Source organism: Leptinotarsa decemlineata, unplaced genomic scaffold (assembly GCF_025532065.1).
Source record: "Leptinotarsa decemlineata unplaced genomic scaffold, Ldec_3_MD MMD2_tig00000505_RagTag_RagTag, whole genome shotgun sequence".
Taxonomy (NCBI): domain Eukaryota; kingdom Metazoa; phylum Arthropoda; class Insecta; order Coleoptera; family Chrysomelidae; genus Leptinotarsa; species Leptinotarsa decemlineata.
In genome coordinates, this window is record NW_027412549.1 from 7,715,227 (window position 1) to 7,731,681 (window position 16,455).

A 16,455-nucleotide genomic window follows, 5' to 3' on the forward strand; every position below is an offset into this window, starting at 1 on the left:
ATTTTTTTTATTTGAAACGAAATACTTTTTATTGAAACAACGATAAAAATAAAATAAAAACAACAATAAAAATTAATTGGCGCTCCGGGGCGACTTCATTAATTCCAGTGGCGCATTTGCTTTTTCAGCTGCAGGAAAACCCGGAAAAACCTGCAGCACCACATCATCTGAAGATCTTGATCTAACAATGTCCTCTCCCTTATAAAACAAAATGTAGGGTGTCTCCAGAGGCTCCAATAAATTCAATGCATCGCCAGAACACTTCGTGACACGGCTATCGTCAAACTTAAACCAGTCAACAATTATTGGAATTTACTCAAATCTCAGTTCTATACCATTCGAGGTGTATTCGAGGAGATTCGAAGAAGGCGTAGATTAACATGGGACATAACAGTTGAGGAAATACTGAAGAATTCTTGAACAGTGAAATTCGAGGTGTATTGAGTAGAACTTCGAAATGATGAGCTGCCACAGTCCGTCCCGTATTTCTAATATGTACCGCTCTTGGTGTGATCGAATGTGCCAAGTCACTTGAACACTTCCCGTAAAATTATCTATAGAAGACAAATCCCCAACCTTTCTTCGATATTCCACACTGTCGGGGTTGCAAGTGATGTTCGCGTATCCAATCAGGCGGATAGTTCTTTTCTGGATGGAATCCAGAGCTCCATACATGAGGACAATACTCTAAAGGGGGACTGATCTGAGCTTTATAAAGCATCAAAAGTTGTGTACAGTTTTCTGGTTCGGAAGAGTGTTCCAAGCTTTAAGGAATCAGCCTTTCCAATTCCAGTGACATGATTGTGCGCAGACATATTGACATTAATTTTTTAACCCCCAACAAACTTATCTCCGGTTAGGAGATATTTATCTTTTTGGAAAAACCGATGCCTGGGTTTTTGTAGCATTGAATTGAAGCTGGTTACTTTCACCCTGATACGAAATCACCTCTAGATACTCATTAAGATATGCAACTTCCTGCTACCGGTGAAAATTTGCATCCGTAGCGATGTCCTGGAATCCAAATGAAATGACGAGACAAGTGTGCTGTCGTTAACAAAACAATATATTGGATTCTTCGTTTTTTCCAATAAGTCGTTGATATACAATAAAAAGAGGGGTTGGAGACAATATGGATACCTGGATAGTGGATCGCAGAAATGTATCCAGCCTGAGTTAGTTTGATTGCTGCAGCATTGTATTAATTTTGTTATGTGGAAGTGAACATTTAAAGAGTCATGGAACATAGTTCACTTAAGTGCTAGTTCTTTTACTGAATTCGCAATCTCATGTGGGTCAAGTTGCTTTTTTTTTCAAAACAAGATGCATTGAGATATTTCTTAATGTTAAGTGTATTCTTTGTGCTGTTGCTAAAAATAGATTTTTCAGAATACAATGTACCTAGTTATTTTTTCCTAAAAAATGTGATTTGCTTGAAGAAACCTTTTTGTAAATAGAACCTGATTAATGTATATTTTTCATATGGTGAGTATTAAGTGCTGATATTTCATTTCGTAATCGATCTAAATGTTTTTTGGATCCTAAATTTGAAGTAAAAGACTAATAATCAATTTTAGACTTGATTATGATCTTACGAGAAACTATAGATATTCTTCTGGTCGGTGGCTAAAGCTGTTAATCAAAACTTTACAAAACTCACAATTCCATCACTAACACAAGCGAATGGTTCAATTGCAACAACAGCCACAGAAAAAGCAAATTTACTAGCTGCACAATTTGTGTCCCACTCCACAGACGATTTTTTGGGAAAGACATCACCCATTATTCCCACACTAGAATCTACAATGCAGGAAATTACTTTTCGACAACATCTAGTGCACCAATGAACTCGCACCAGTGTTTTACAGACTTTTCAACCTGTCTTACAAGGAAAGGAGTTTTTCTTCTTGTTGGAAGATCGCTCGCGTACACCCTATTCCTAAAAAAGGGCAAGAAAAATCTTCCAAATAACTATAGACTAGTCGCTTTGGTATCAAAAATCATGGAGAAAGTCGTAAACCACCTTATCCTTAAATATTTGGAAGGCTTCAACATCTTGAGCTATCATCAATATGATTTTCGGAGAGATCAACAGGCGACCTTCTATCGTATGTCATCCATATTTGGAATAACGCAATCGAGAAACATGGAGAGTCAAGAACTGCTACGCTTAATATTTCTAAGGCCTTCGACCGTGTGTGGCTTGAGGGTCTACTGGCCAAACTTTTTTGCTAGGACATGTCGGATCATTTTTGTGTATAGCTCTCCAGCTTCCCAAAAGAGCGTTTTCTGCAAGTGGCCGTCGCGTTGATGAATATCTCTCGAATAATTTTATCATCAACGCTGGTGTTCCACAGGCATTCCATACTGTCTCCAACCTTTTTTTTATTGTATATCAAGTGTGCTGACAACACACTTTTCTCGTTATTCCATTTGGATTCCAGGACATTGACTGCGGATGCACATCTTCACCGGCAGCAGGAGACTGTATAATATATCTTAATGATTTCGAATTGGTATGAAGGTTCAATTCAATGCCACGAAAACGGGCAGGACAGATAATTCCTCTTTTTGCTTCGAAATCGCTCCAGCGACTTAAATCCAACGTGAATCGCTACTTTCGCACAGGCACCGCTCTTAGAGCGCGTTTAAGGATTTTCCTGTAGGGCTTGTCTTTTGTCTTTAAAAAATACGACCCAAAGTTCTTGCTTTCCAAACATGTTTTGTTGGTCTTGTGTTTTCTTTCTATCATTCGTACCTACATGTCGTTAAAAGGATAGGAGTTGTTTTCCTATGAGTATAGTCATTTCTCTCTCGATCCATCTATGTAATTCTTCCGTCTTTTCCGTTGTCGAAAGTTCATTCTTTTATTACTGTTCCCCATTATCTTCGAAATTCTGAAATGAAGTTCTTGCGTACTATTGACCTACATCGTATTTAAATACGAATAGTTTTTTTATTTCTATTAAAAACATGTGATCGGGTAGCGCGCATTTCAACTGCTTATTATGAAAAGTGTCATCTGAAGTATTTATGTTTACAAAGCGAAACGAACACTTTCAACAAACAGTCATTCGTGTATTGCAAACATATCACTCGAAAGTAAATATCATTATTACTTATCAGATATATTATCTGTTTAGATTTTAGAGGTTTGTAACAGATGTTGCGGATTGTACTTATTTTTATTTGAATAGATACTAATTTATCAATCCTGTACTCTATTTACGACATTATGGAAAATATGTAAATGAGTCTTTTGTTCATCCAATTGTAGTTTCAAAGCCGATATCTATTTTCTCAATCAGCATGTGTGAATTCAGTGTCAGTTTTTTATTATTGAGAAAAATGGCCTTCATTTTCTTTATTCACGCGGATCGTTAATACAATTTTCTTCAATTTACCAATTAATTTCCCTCCAACTTATTCACTTCTGTACTTGTTCGTTTAAACAATGTGTCAATAGTCTATCCAAGGGTTTTCAATAAATTGTTTTACATTGTGAAAATCTATATATCTAATGAATATTTGCAGCTTCATCCGTAAAAATCTCACAAATGCTTGTAGCCACAATTTAGTGTAAATAATGAATACCATAGTGGATAATATAAAAACATAACTCTTGCAGCAAAATAATCAGATAATGGTACAGATAACTGATACTATATCAGACTGTTTTACTGATACAGATAGGCAGTTGGGTAAGTTAGTCGAATTTGTCAATTCCATCCACCCTTAGGTTAATTTCGACACGTGTTTCGATCACCACGTGATCATCTTCAAGAGATAGATCAAAGTAATCATACTTACAATACAAAGCTATTCTTATTCATACCATAGATACATGTTCTAGGTACATGCGTCTTGAGTACCTTAAATTAATTTCACAATATTGCCTTATCTACTAATCTTAAATTAATTTTACAATATATCCTTGTGTAATAGTCAGGTGAATCTAATAATTGAAATATTATTTTAACAAGCTATACTATAAAATTGATTTCACAATATTTCCTTACCTATTAGTCTCAATACATTTCACAATGTGTCCTTATGTAATAGTCAGGTCTTCCATATGGAAGACCTGAAAAATCAGCAGTCGCCCGTCATATTTTGCAACAAAACCATTCCATAGACTTTAGTTCATTAAGATTAGTTAGACAAGTTAACAACAACAGGCATCTAGATGTCTATGAAAGTGTAGAAATAAGTAAACATAATAATATTATGAATAACGATGGTTGATCAATACCTAATAGTATACTATATAGCTTGTTAAAATAATATTTTTAATTATTAGATTTACCTGACTATTACATAAGGACACATTGTAAAATTAATTTAAGACTAGTAGATGGGGCAGTATTGTGAAATTAATTTAAGACACTGAAGACGCAGGTACCTATACCTATAGTAGATATGAATAAGGATAGTTTTGTAAGTATAATTAGTTTGATCTTCCTCTTGAAATTGATCATTTGGTGATCGAAACACGTGTCGAGGTGTTAAAATAACGATTTGGTGTTGGTAAAAAACTCTGGTAATATTCATTACTACACCAAAGGTTCCAAACAGTGCATCACAAGGACATTTTCTAGACTTGGTTATTACTGAAATCAAAAATAAAGATGATTCTGCATATTTCCACGATATATCTTATGCGGATATTATCACACATGATTCTTCGACACATCACATCATCAGAAAGCAATTTTCAATCAGAACTGAGTTTCATTAAATAAATTTCGGTCAATAACGGTTACAAGGTGCATATTATTGACTTTATTCGTTCTGAAAAACTATGGAAAAAACTTTGGATCAGGCAAATCCATTTCCAATAGGACATTAACCTACTTAAGTGAACCCTCTAATATCGCTCGTGTTTTGAAGAAGAAAGATTTGTACGTGGCATACAGAACAAATAATGATGAATACATTTTATGGAAGCAATCAAGACAAAACTACACTGTTGGATAGATCAGGAGTTTATAAGATGACTAGTGGTTCTTGCCCAAAACTTTATGTTGATCAAACGGGGATAAACTTTTCCCAAAGTAGTAGTTTATTGAATGTGAAGACCAATTCCACGTTCGCAAACCATCTTTTAGCAGAGGGGCATGATTTCAACCACGACTATGAAGTATAACATTTGGAATAGAAATGCTTGAAAGTCAATCTTTTGGAATGCTTGGTAGCTGGGAGATTTGAGAATTTTGATCTGTTTTTCTGTTAACCAGCTGTCGCACCCCTACGAACGACAACCCTTAGAAGTATAAACTTGTGCGAGCTAAGGATTAAGGAGGTCTTACCTTTTAACGGGTGATTCCTAACACGGGTTGGACGATAGCAAGTGAAAATTGATCGTTCAGACTAAGGCTTGAACCACCGACCTACACGGCAGTTAATTCGAGTGAGTGAACAAAGCACCCAAGTCGAACCGCCTGGCTATCTACCGACATTTTCTGAATCACTAAATTGAATTGAATCCTTTTGCTCTTTCAAATCCCTTTTGGGCCCACACAAGTTCTGTTCGGTGGTCAAAAAGTACCTACATCGAAAATCCCAGGTCCCTCAATGGGACCCTTGAGATGAGTCACACGGTCGAAATTCGTACATGAAATTCCGTCCGGCGTGCCCTCCTACTACTCACCTGAAAATGCAGAGAGAGAAAAGTGTAGTAATTAGTATTGGAGTGGGGGTAAAATCTAATTCTGTCATGGAGAATATCCACAGAAAGGTAAAACCCTAATCGTTGTTGATGTATTTGAATTTCGGTGGCATAAAGCATTTACTAACAATATTCAACGATGAGCTTTCATTCACAAAAAGTGTTGAAGTTTTTTAAAGATACCCGAAGACGGACGTATTGCGGAATCAGTGCTCGAGCATACATATTATCCGAAAGACGACCACCTTTCAAAGAGGCAGAAAATAAGTAAATGCTTGAAAAGGAAACCTCTCGATGACTTTTCAGCACCTCCATCCAAGCTCCTTCATGCTAAAATGTGGAGAACTGACGCTCCAAAAACATGCTCACAATATATTGCTCCAATTCGCAATAATATTAACCTTTACAGGCTGTCCAATCTTTGTAAACTTCCGCAGTTGTTTCATGATTTTCATGACGCTCTTAATAGCATGAAAATCGATACGAATGAGTCCGAAAACTTTCTTCAAATCAAGGATTCCATTAGGAATATTGTTTGCTTTTCCACAGTTTCAAATCAGAGGACCTTATGTGAATTAAAATATGCATTTGTTAATGGTACATTTTACAGTTGTCCGAAGCCTTTTTATTCGTCTTCCGTTCAGTTATAGACCTGTGTAGATAAATCTGACTCATCAACGAACTCTACCAAAAAAAACATGGTATGCGCCTTGAGACGCCGGACAGAAGTGATAACTTAAACTTAACTGAATTGAACTATTCAATAAAGAAATTGTTTAATTTGAGGTAAGCTTAGGTTATTACTTAAATTTTATGTATATTAATATGATTATGCAAGAAAACAATTTTTATTAATAAAATCTTCTAATGATTATTTTGTGTATGCACATACAGTGTGTAAAAGCCAAATGGAATAAATTCATTATTTCGGTTACTGTACATATTTGAAAAAAATCCCGAAACACGTCGAATTTAAATTATAATTTGACATACGTCAACGAAAAAATGCTACCCCTAGCTTCAACACCCGTCGAATGACAGGTACAACCCCTAATTTTTTAAACAGGAAGTATAGGCTTTTGATATATCGTTTGAAAGCTCTCTTCAGTGTCTATTCAAAAATTTTATGGCTTTCAAGTTTATTGAAACAATTAAGATAAAATAAATTAAAATGATGAACTCAAATTAGATGTGATACTTGAGTTTGTGGAAAACCCACATACATCGATTAGACAGGCATCCCCTACATTCAATATTAACCATACATCGATAGTAAATATATTAAAAGAAAATAAAATGCATCTCTATAAAATGGTACCTACTCAGGAGCTCAAGGAAGACTAATTTGATAGAACTTATTTTTGTGAGCAAATGATGGGCATGTTAGATAACAATATCATCCAATTAGAAGACGTTATGTTTTTTGATGAGTGTACTTTGTCTCTTAACGGTCATGCTAATCGGAAAAATTGCCGCTACTGATCAACGGAAAATCGTCACTAGATGCGAGAAGAACACACGCAATACCCTCAAAAGTTTAATGTTTGGGCGGAGATTGTAAAGGAAACCATATCATTGGTCCCTTTTTCATTGAGGGCAACTTGAATGGCGATAATTATTTGGCACTACTTCAAAATGATGTTATTTCAAGTTTAGCATCCTGATCCAGGAAACCCTAAAGTTCCAGTGAATACGATATGGTTTCAGCAGGATGGAGCATCACCACATTACCAAGTTAATTTCCGGCATTATACCTCGATACAACATTTTCCAATCGGTGGATAGGAAGGCGAGGATCGATTGAATGGCCAGCGCTATCACCTGATCTTTCATCATTAGATTTTTTTTATGGGGATATGTAAAGAGCAATGTGCATAAAACTAAACCTTCAGATTTAAATGACTCAAAAGAAGGAATAACGCTTGCGATTAGGTCGGTCACGCCTAAGACGTTCGCGGTGAATAGTTTGAACATCTACTTCGTTAACATCCATAGTTCTTTTTCGTATTCTACATTTCATTACGTTTGGCATAACATTTCAGTTTTTGAGAGTATTTTATCGAATTTCGGTAACCACATGATTTATTTTATCTCAATTGTTGCAATAAACTTGAAAGCGATAACATTTGTGATTAGAGAATGAAGAGGCCTTTCAAACGATATATCACAAATCTATACTTTCCATTTAAAAAATTGCGGGTTGTACCTGCTATTCGTAGGGGGTTGAAGATAGGGGTGGCATTTTTACGTTGAAGAATATCAAATTATAATCTACATTTGACACGTTTGGCATTTTTTTTCAAATATGTACAGTAACCGAAATAATGAATTTATTACATTTGGCTTTTACACACTGCATATTATAGTTACCATAAAATCTCATTTCTCATTATCTAGGTGTGCTGTTACGTGTTAAGAAGTTTGTTGACCCTCACTTCTTACTATACTGGTAAAATGGTATTCGTTACGTGTTCAGAGATAGAGTGTCCATAAACTCTCTACCACCTACTACTTAAATGTTGTTGAGTTTTACCTGAGATTTTCTTCTTAATTGACCTCATCTCCCCGTTAAGGTATCGAATATGAAATCTGAAGTTTTCACGGATAGGAATATGCTGAACTGGTTTTTCCGAGTATTTGATCCGTGTATGTGATATTATCTCTAATTTCACCGACGTTTCGACAAAATCTCATTTGTCATTATCTAGGTGTGCTGTTACGTGTTCAGAAGTTTGTTGACCCTGCTCAACTCACTTCTTACTATACTGGTAAAATGGTAACGAATACCATTTTACCAGTATGAATTACACAATTCTGATTTCAGTGGACCCAGGAGAAAACTCCATTCTTCTCCTTTTCAATGGGGAATTTTTCTCCATGTCACTTTCATCATTTCCCTGACAAGTTCGGTTTTTGTTATCTTTTGCTTTGAAATAACTTCTCGATAACCCTTTCTACTTATTCTGAACAGCCTTCCAATCCACTGTAAAATTAGCGCGGATGACATCATTGACCACATTTCCAAAAATACGTTTTCTTTTTCGTTGATCATTAAAATCTGAATAAAAGCCTGCCTTTCAATTTATAAGGCACACAGTTAGGTTGTAGGTTCTAACATTTGCTATTTTTGTACTGTCCTGTGAATTTATAGCTGTATTTTCTGGCATGGGCTCCTCTAGATCCGAATCTCGATACGGATGGTTGGATAATAGATTTTCCGTTTCTATAGAAATTGGCAAACTGTTTATTATCTGAGAATGGAATTAATAATTTAAAAACTGAGAGAAGCGAATTTAGTAACCTGTTATTGCCTGATTATAATCTTTGAAACTTACTAAATTGATATGTTTTCTCATTGTCGAAGTCAATAATTTTTGATCGATTACTCATTTTATTTCAGAGATATATGTTTTTGTTTAGTCGGTTGATATAAACAGACGTTAGTTTGGCATACACAAAAAAAGCTTATTGCATCATGTCGGTTGGTGGTGGTGGTGGTGGTGGCGGAAGGAGGCAGGGAAGGTAGATTGTGTGCTCCGGAGCATCAATCCCGATTGCCAAATTGCTGCTGTATTTTTTCTCATGGCAACCATATATTGGATAACGTCCAGCATTACTTACGTTATTAATGTTATTCTGTTTACTTTGAGAGCGTTATACAATTTTTTGTTTCGTGGATTTACTGTACCATATTCTATAAATTTATCACTTTAGTTTATGCTTGTTTATTTTTAATTTAGGGCTAAAGATGAGAATGAAATATGAAAATTTCAGATTAGCTTCACTGTAAACAAGAATAAAATCGGTAAGAATTTTTTTTCTCTATTTTTAAAGTCAAAGCGAAGTTGTATACATCTATTCATGGCGTATAATCATAATATCGTTCATGGCATTTCAAAACAAATATTGCTCCGATCTCAAGCTACAAAGAGAATAGAAATTAGGTATATCTATTCTAATTGGGAATTTATATTGAACAGCTCTTTCTGATTGAGTTTATTCTTAGGTAATAATCATATGACTGATGACGGCTCATTTTTTCGAATTGTTCATACGGAAAATAAATATGACTAAAAGCATTTGGCAATACTGTTAACTATTGTGTGAGACTTAGCTAGCCTGAGTGGCATTGACAGGTTTAGGTAGGTACAGATTTCTTCGAAATTTTAATAATGGATTATGGTTCAGCTTCTCATTAGCAGGCACTCAAATGTTCTTCTTATATTCTCCTTACATCAAGAACAATTTTTTTTTTATGTTTATTGGATACTTGTGACGTCAGATATCTGCTATTTCCAATTGACAACTTATTTGGGAATTTATTTTGGAAAAAGTACTTCGAGAAAAAATCCTACCACCTTTCTCACTGTGTAGGTGGTGGTATTTTTCCGGAAATTAGTTTTCTTACCCATTTCTCACTCATCTTGGAAGGTTAGTAATTGAATAAATCATTTTTTCACATATAAATCGTTTAATATACAATTTGAATTACATAAATACAGAAATATCAAAGGACAAAATATGTCCTGATAATGCTTCAAAACGGACGGAATTAACAAAATTAAAACTATTTTTGTCCATCTTCACCGTTCAAAAATAATGCAAGTTGTACAAGAAGAACATGTTTGTCACCGAATCTATTCTGGGTTCTATGAACTGAACTGTTTTAAAAAAAATAATACAAATTGAGTAACAACGGTTCAGTATATATATTTGAAGATAACAAAAAAATAAAAAAAAATAAAACTTCCCAAAATTTGGTTGAACAAATATTTCTTGATATTCAGCTAATCGATATAGGTTCATGACTTATTAATGAACTGAACTACCTACTGACTATTATTCAACGTATTTCACATAAAATGAAAATTAAAATGATTACCACCTCACTAATTTTGCAAATGTTTACCCAAATGTTAAAATTATTTACAACCTACACATTTAAATAAGAAGCTAGGTATAACAAATTTGGTCATAACTTCATGAAGCGGAAACTATTTCACTGTAAAATCTCAGGCGTAACGAGTGATTGAATCACTCGTCAATCGTAGCTTTTTCATAATTGTAAGTTCTTGGTTTTTTCTTCTTTGATAAATACTGTTTTTCCAGGTGCTAATATTTATGGAACTATCACTTTTTTACAATGTGAAAACTAAATAAATCCAGAAGCTGCACAAGTTTGATGAGGGGCAAGTTGAAAAGGTCGCCTCTAATAGTCACTCCGCAATATAAACAAATAGTCCAATTAATAAGATAACTTATTTATAAATTTTGGCTACTAAAGGAGAAAGCATGTTATTCAGTTCTTTTAAGGCGCGTATACATTTGTAACGTATGACCCGTAACGTAACATGTCCGTGGTTATATCAAGTGTAATGGAGACGCAGTACTTTGCATTTTATACGTACAATATGCCACTCTGACACACACGCGTGTCAGAGTGTACGCGTGTCCACACGCGTAATCAACATAAGGCTAGGCACAAGTTGAGCACGTGTGAGGTGACCTGCACAAGACGCACGTGTTACAAGCGTAACGTGGATGATCCGCAAATTGAACGCAGTTCCGAAGTTATAATAGTACCGCTATATCCAATTGAGTTCGGAATCAGAATCCGACAATGATACTGAAAACGAAATTTTGTTTTATTGTTTGCCCGTTAATAATAAAGTAAGATTACCAACAAGAATATTATCTTGGAAAGTGAAAATAAGTGGACAATATATGATATCAAAGAAGATTTTGATGGTGATTTTAGTAATTACTTCCAAATGAATCGAAACTAAATTGCAGAAGTGCATGAGATGATCCAAGGATGTCTCAAAGGGATGTCATGCCCAACAACCTATTCTTACTGAGCATACAAATTATTTGGCGAGCATACAAAGGCTTTGGCGACACGTGAAAGAATTGTCACGAAAACGGTGTCTTAACTACTGTGCCACGCGAGTCACGTGTCACGCTATTCGCGCCAAGTCGAGTCCGGGCGCCAACTTGCGCTGTTTTATTGGTGTTCATGTGTTACAAAAGATCGTGCTGGCTGCGTCACTCCACACGCTTCCAATTTGCGCATAGGCTAAGACCAAGAACGGTATAGTCAAAGTAAACGATGTTGTGCACATTTAAAGTTGTTGGTACCCTCAAAGGCCACAACAACCAATTCAAAGAAATGAACCGGCTGAGAAATAGACCACGTGGACTGTAGAATTGGCGGTTCCTATTGGATAATTTTTACTAATCGAGTTTTATGATTGGCTGAAGAGTCATAAAATTAAATTTGAAGTCATGTTACAGTGAATTTGGGGATATTTATCGCAGTCATGTTCAGTTCAGGAACTGATCGCGATTTGAGTGTTAAAATTCGATATTTGTGCGGTTAAAATTACAAAATTTTTTTTATTTGTTCAAAATGTGGCGTCCTTGGACAAGCACTAATAGTAACAACGAGTGTGATAACAACGCAGACTTTTTCCCGTGTAGTGATTCCAATAGCGACGGTGAACAATGCGAAAAAGAGATATCAGTGAATAAGATTCGGATGCATTTCAATATTGAAACAAGAGGGTATGTTCCGTATTCTTTGAAATTATGTGGAAAAAAACTTGAGAACTGCAATGTTGACTATCGTAAGAACATGGAAGCTAATATTTTCGAGGAATGGTTTGAAAACACATTGATCCCAAATGTGGAAGCGAATAGTGTGATAGTTCTTGACAACGCTTTCTATCATTCGCGACAGATCATCAAAGTACCAAATAAAAATTCGAGGAAAGATAAAATACAAAGTTTTTGAGGATAACAGTTTGTATTTTGAAGATTATTATACCATAAACCAACAACTTGAAGTTTTACAGACAAAAACATTTGAAAAAGTGTATGCCCCTGCTGAAAAGTATAGACACACCATACTGAGACTTCCCCCCTGTTTTTGTGTTTTCAATCCCATTGAGTTTATTTGGGGAATATTGAAACAAAGCATCAGGCGTAAAATTAATTCTCCAAAAATTTATAAGAAGGTAATAGAGCTGATTAAAGAAGTATATTACCGAAGGAAACTGGCAGAAAAGGATTAAAAAAGTAATTTCAGTTGATAAAGACTATATGGAAATTGGACACTTCCATATTATTGGTGGAAATAAATTCATTATTGATTTAAATGACGACAGTGATAGTGTAACAGATAATATGGAAGAGGAATTATCAGAAGCTTTCGAAGAAAGTTAGTGAAGTGTTTTTGAAGATACCGAATGTAGATATATGTGAGTAAGAAGTATTTTCAATTATCACCCTGTTATTTGGGTCCCTACTTTCCAACTCACCTATATAAACGAAATATTTATTTTATATAGGTATTATTATAAATATTATATAGTTATTGTGATTCTTATATATTGAGAAATGATTATTGAATAACGAGACACCTCCCTAAGTTATTAAAGAGTAGCTGTTGGAAGGTAGGTTGCACTATATCGTTTACTTGAACTATACCTACGGCTAGTGGAGCCCAAGTATTGGGCTCATTGAAATATTACGTAAGTAGCAAAGAGGGGTTGGAGGTCTTTGCTTCGTTTATTTTTGATGACATGGGAGCCGTTTTATTTATCTTTTCAGATTCTCTGCAAATTTTGGTTGAACTTTTACGTTAAGACGGGAGGAGTTCAGCTTACTTTCGCTGCGGAGGCGGCGTAAGGCGTGGGCCACCGCCCACGACATCGCGTTGCAAAAGTCATCGCGCTTCAAAGCCGAAAGTAAATAATAAAAAAATCGAGAATTACACGCCGGAATTTTTTTTTATAATTGAGATATTAGAAACTTATCAACCTAAAGATATTCCACTCTTCGGCACACGAAAGCACATGAAGGAAAATATTTCTTTTTCTGAAAAGCTCTATTGTATTATAAAATTAATTAATTGAAAAATTATCATCTTTGTCTCATCTTCATTAACGCGTTCATTCAAGCATTACTCTTGAACATTTGCTTACATTTTGTGACTTAATCAAAGAATATCGACAAACTGGATTTGATAAATACCTGTTTTCATAAAGAAAGTATAGCCAAAAAGAAAATGATGTTTGATTATAAAGGCAGCGATTAACCTATACAGTTTGCCAAGAGTTGGTATGAAACAATTTTTTTGATACCATGATTGATTCTGTGATGAGCAATATAGACTCGAGATGTATTTCTTTGAATCAACACTTTGAAAATTTTGCTTTTCTCTATGACTTAAAAAAGTTAAAAATTCAAAAGAGCAAATATTCAAGATTCAAACACAGTCCTGCAGTCCTGAAGGAGACAGCAGTAATTTCCAACCTTACGAGTTATTTGCGTTCGAATTTTATTAATAATATCTATAAGCACTGCTTCCGCTGAAAGAAGCTTTTCAAAATTGAAACTGATCAAAAACTATTTGAAAAATACAATGGGCCAAGAGAGACATTTAACTTTGGCAGTTTTATCTATTGAATCAGATATAGCATTAAAGATGAATTACGAACTTATAAATAGGGAAATTAGTAAATCCAAAAGTAGATTGTTGTTTCTTTAATTTTTCATTAATTTTTTTTTCATTTTTAACCCCCGACGCAAAAAGGGGTGTTATAAGTTTGACTTGTGTATCTGTGTGTCTGTTTGTGGCACTATAGCTTCTATAGTAGTAGACTAATTTTGATGTTTTTTTTATTCAATGGATAATTTTGTCGAGATGGTTCTTAGATATGTTTCATGAAAATCGTTCCAGGCGTTTAAAAGTTACCAGCTAGTTAACGCCCGTTTATGAAGAGGAACGGTGCATTTAATTATGGTTAAAAATACAATTGATAAGAATACTTGACTGATCGAAATAAAAATGCGATATTTTCAAGAGTATGTACAATAACATTTTCACTTTGACTTGACGCTACAACCAGAACAGTCTGCAAAGGACCAAATCTTCGGCAACTTTTTGCAGACGTGGCGTGTTTAGGCTCATTTTAAAGGTCTCAATGAGTAAATAGCCGCAGTGTCAGTGACACTGCGGCTATGAATAATTTTTAATTTTGTTCTTCAATGTCCCAGAAAACTACATAAGTAAAAATTTTGGTAAGGGTTTCATAATAAATAAAAAATTGTTTAACTTCAGATGTTTTCTTCAGTTTAATAACCCTTCTTATACCATCAGAGGGCTTCGTGAAATGTACCTTGCTCACATTAAATTTAGGTCTTGCGCCCACTGTTTTCATCCGTAACACTATGGCATGCGTGACAGTACGTTATAGGCTGTTGGCTCATATGGATACGCGCCTTCGTGCTAAACCACCATTGCATGCAGCATTATTATTGATACAGCCAAAACTCACAATTCTTTCAGAAGCGAACCGCGTTATCCCGCAACGAACATGTATGGTGTTTTGTTACTAGCCATTTGTTCATATGAATACGCGCCTTCAGAATCTGTTAAGGTAGTCGAAAACCCAATTGGAATGTAATGTGAGAAGGGTTTTTGACTGACGATATTCTGCTGAAAACTCAGCTAAAATAGTTCATTTATTGCCATGTTCGCAGTCATTTAGAATGCAACACTCAGATAGCTGTCGGAATAATTTTACTAGGTCTAAAATGTTGGAGAATGACGTTGTTTTTTCTCGCGGATCGGTGTCGGGACCGATTTTGTCCGATTGATCCAGGCAATTTTGAAGTAAAATATGAACAATATGTTTAGTTTTTTCATTAATTTCATTTTATTTTCCAGGAAAAATTAATAAACTGTAAGTTTCTGACTGAGTGGAATATTTTTGCAGCAGTAATCACGCAGTAATTTTTTTGAAGAAAACCTTAATTTGATATATCTCACGCTTGTTTAAATAAGTCACTTTCAGATTTTTTATGGGCCCTACACACTAGGCGTGCCAAATATTTTTCGAAGACGTCAATTTCAGTGATGAAAACGATATAAATTTAGCTTTAGTCGGCATGTTCCCAAGTATGAAAACTTATGTACACTTTTGGATGCATTCAAACATGGAAATATTATATTTTCGGAGATATACAGAACTGGTATTTTGATTACAGATTGTAAACAAAGTCGGGAAATTTTCAATTTGTACTATTCACTCTTGTGAACGTCATTATAAATTTCAAAGTAATATGTTCAAATTTCTGTATGAGTACCTGGTCTGGCGTTAATTTTCTTAGATGCTTATCAAGTATCTACTCACCTGCTGGTTTATCATCAAAGTTTAAAATATCAATTCGGAATAATTTTAAAAATACTATATTCGAAATCTTGAATGACTTATCATCTCGATAATTTCTGTGAGTGCCATTTAAAAAGTACAAAAACATTTTTTTTATCGATGAATTGACACTTTGATCTCTGCCCCAATTTCGAATTATTGACATCGACCGTTTCATCAACCCTCATTTGTTACACCTACTTCCACAAAAATCACAAAATATTAAAAGTATATTACATAGTCTGAACTAGTACATCTGTCCTCCTCACTCGTCAGACTGGAAGCCCTTGAGCTTCGTCTCCATCACAGTCACCACTGCAAAAGCAGTTGGGGATCGGTTGGTGAAGCATTGTGGGGACCAGGAGAATACTCGCCATCTGGGGGCCAGTAGGGAGGATATCTTGGAGCTGCCTCCTGTCGCACGCTACAAGGACTGAAAGCTGTTGGAGAGGGATAACCTTGCTGAGGATAACCTCCCGAGTTGCAATTAGTGTAGGAGGCTAAAGGTGATTGGCCGAGCCAAGAAGTTTCGTATCTGCAATTAAAGTAAAAAAAAATACAGAAATGCAG

The 16,455-nt window shown here is 35.0% G+C and overlaps 1 protein-coding gene across 1 annotated transcript in view; it reads right to left on the reverse strand.

Annotated features, from left to right (window-relative positions):
• Positions 1-10,119: 10,119 nt before the first annotated feature.
• Positions 10,120-16,455, reverse strand: part of LOC111515988 (uncharacterized) — a 113,222-nt gene continuing 106,886 nt past the window's right edge. Inside the window, exon 5 of the mRNA XM_074173851.1 lies at positions 10,120-16,420. Coding sequence (XP_074029952.1) covers positions 16,195-16,420 — 226 coding nt within the window. The 3' untranslated portion in view covers positions 10,120-16,194. The remainder of the gene's footprint in view (positions 16,421-16,455) is intronic.